At 36.5% G+C, this 2748-nt stretch overlaps 1 protein-coding gene across 1 annotated transcript; it reads right to left on the reverse strand.

The window, feature by feature from the left end:
* Positions 1 to 557: 557 nt before the first annotated feature.
* LOC107478961 (putative protein FAR1-RELATED SEQUENCE 10) lies at positions 558 to 1541 on the reverse strand. The gene has a single exon (XM_016099117.1). It carries the CDS (start codon positions 1539 to 1541, stop codon positions 558 to 560), a length of 984 nt encoding a protein of 327 aa, XP_015954603.1.
* Between the last annotated feature and the right edge of the window lie 1207 nt (positions 1542 to 2748).

A 2748-nucleotide genomic window follows, 5' to 3' on the forward strand; every position in this document is an offset into this window, starting at 1 on the left:
CCCTGAAATAATAGCATTGCAACACCCTTGATTTGCTTCTTAACCTCCCTAAAAATAGCTCTTGTATATAGCTTCGACGCAAACAACTCTATTGCAACTAATCTAGTATTTAACACGGGTGTGTAATAAGTGGAGTAAAATTGTGCAGTAACCTCATTGTTCCGATAATCTTTCACGACCCTATTCAAGTTGTTAACCAGTTCAAGAATGCTATCCATTGACTTTAGGAACGCTTTAATGAAAGAATTAATTCCTTTACATCTTGACGTTGTCCTATATCCGGCGCAAAAGGTCCCCCTCAGATAGGCCGTTGCCTAACTCTCTTTAATGTCATTTGTCGATTGCACCCATGTATTTTGGCTTAGACTGAGAGACTCGATTGAGGTCCTCCAATATCTCTCGAACTCGTCAACATCAAAGTTTGCATAGATAGCCTTTTGGAATACTTCCGAAATTCAGCTTCCTTTACCCGTTGGACACAATTTTTCTCCAAATGCCATGCACATAGTCTGTGCTTGGCTGAAGGCATCACCTTCGCAATGGCAGCGCGCATCGTCTTATCCCCATTCGTCACAACAAAGTTCGTTATTCTTTGACCCATAACATCCAACTAGAGGTTTCTTGTACTTGTTCCCACGGTACGTCGTGTCAAATGCAAGGACATTACCAAACAACTCATATTCAGATTTTATGATATTGTCCACCCAAAATAAGTTACACAACCGATTATCTGCAGTTGTTGTGTATCTGGCGACTGACATAAGGTCCACATTTGCCTTCCTCTCCAAGTAGCTTATAGTTGCAGCCGCATCCCCATCCAAGATTCGTGCTCGCCTTTGATTGTGAACATAGTTGTACAAATCTCTTATTGTAAACTGAAGCATACTGTAGCCACCCAATTGGCCTGCCATGTAAGCCATTATCTTCGAGGTAGGGATTCTAAATTGCTTCATGCTATTCACTTGAGCCTTATCCCCGTTGCTCATTTTTCGGTGACTTGGCAACAGGTTGCAAAACACAATCCGGGCCATGTCGTGGTTGTGTTCATCAATAATCTTTCGCACTCTCCACACATTATCATGGACATCATAGTATATTTTCAATTTCGCCTTGCAGTCCGTGCGACTCTCCAGTCGCTCTTCCCTTACTCGTTCCGGCCGATCATAATGCTTGTCACTCCTCGTGCCCTGACGATGACAGAAGAAGTCCCGCCTCACCAAAACACTGTTAACCCATCCCACATCCCCCTTGCGAACACCAAATCCCCTTGTCCAGGAAAACTCCTTGTAAGCATTGTATGCCTCCTCCTCAAAAGTGAAAATTGTATGCAAGAAGTCCTCAGCAGTAACTAACATAGGCACATTACCGTGAACATCCCCCTGTGAGCGATGAGATTCTTTGTTCGATTCCGAGTGACTTGTTCCCATGCCAAATAAGCTAGTACTGTCATCGTCATCAGAGGACCCTAAAGAACCACAAACACTCAATGACATCTTTGATGACTCTTCATCATTATCGCTTGAGTAAAGGTCAAAATTCATTTGGCCTGAAGTTGCAAAATGAGCATATATAAAAGGAAATAAACAAAGCTAAGCAGCAATCACGAACTTACAAATAAAATTAGAATTAATAGAAATAGTAAAAACAATAAATATGCACTAATGAATGGGAGATCAAACGCCACTCAAAGTCTTCTGCTCATACGATTAGGAATTCTAGATTAAAAATATAGTCCTAAGATACGAGAAAATGGTTTTCACAAACTCCAATTTAATAATATGAGTCATAGCCATCAATATCCATGTCAATCGAAGTTAATTTCACACAACTGAATCTCTCAAAATTAATCTATCGTTGGTTATCATGTGTGGCATCCTTATAAAATTTTAGTCTGAAAATTTAAAATTGTAACTTACAATTTTTTATCAGTTTACATGAATACAATTATATCAATATATTTATACATATATTTAAACTTTTTAACATAATAGCTTAAATTAAAACACTAATAATTTATGGAATATCATTAAATTAAATAAATCAATATACCTACTTATTCTGAGTTTGCAATGTTTTCACATTTGCTTCCAAAAGGTTTCAACTGCTTTCAGTATGACGTTTGCTAGTTCCTTAACTTTAGGGTGTGAACATTAATTATTAAAATGATAATGTGTTTTATTTTGTTTAAATTTGTCAAAATCTTATTCCAACCGTTATATTTAAAGTAACACATTTGAAGTAATTGTGAGGTAGAGTTATTTTTTTTGTTGGTCAAGAGATGGAATTATTAGATTAAGTGAGGGAGATGACAGATAGTAATTATGGGAGACGGAAGAATTCAAATGTATAATTAAAGAATACAATAAGAGAGATTCATGCCAGTGTTCACGAGTTTTGCAGTTCACGCAATTGCTAATTACCTCCCAAAAACTGACATCACCACAAATATCACAAGGTTGAATCTGCATAGATATAATGAATGCAAACATATCAACAATGAATGAATAACAACTAATATTATAACTTAGAGAAGTAAGAAGCAAGGATAGTTGCAGAAGGCAAAAGCTGAGTATTGTTAAATTCAGTTTTAACAACTTGCGCTTAATACTAAAAATTGTAACTTCCAGCAATCAATTTACTTTAAAGAAAAGAATATCATTAACTAACAGAGAAGTACAAATCAAGAAAATTTAAAAAACAATTACAGTCAAGAAACACAAAAAATAAAAGGTCCTTGAGGTGTAACTT

Source organism: Arachis duranensis, chromosome 3 (assembly GCF_000817695.3).
Source record: "Arachis duranensis cultivar V14167 chromosome 3, aradu.V14167.gnm2.J7QH, whole genome shotgun sequence".
Taxonomy (NCBI): Eukaryota; Viridiplantae; Streptophyta; class Magnoliopsida; order Fabales; family Fabaceae; genus Arachis; species Arachis duranensis.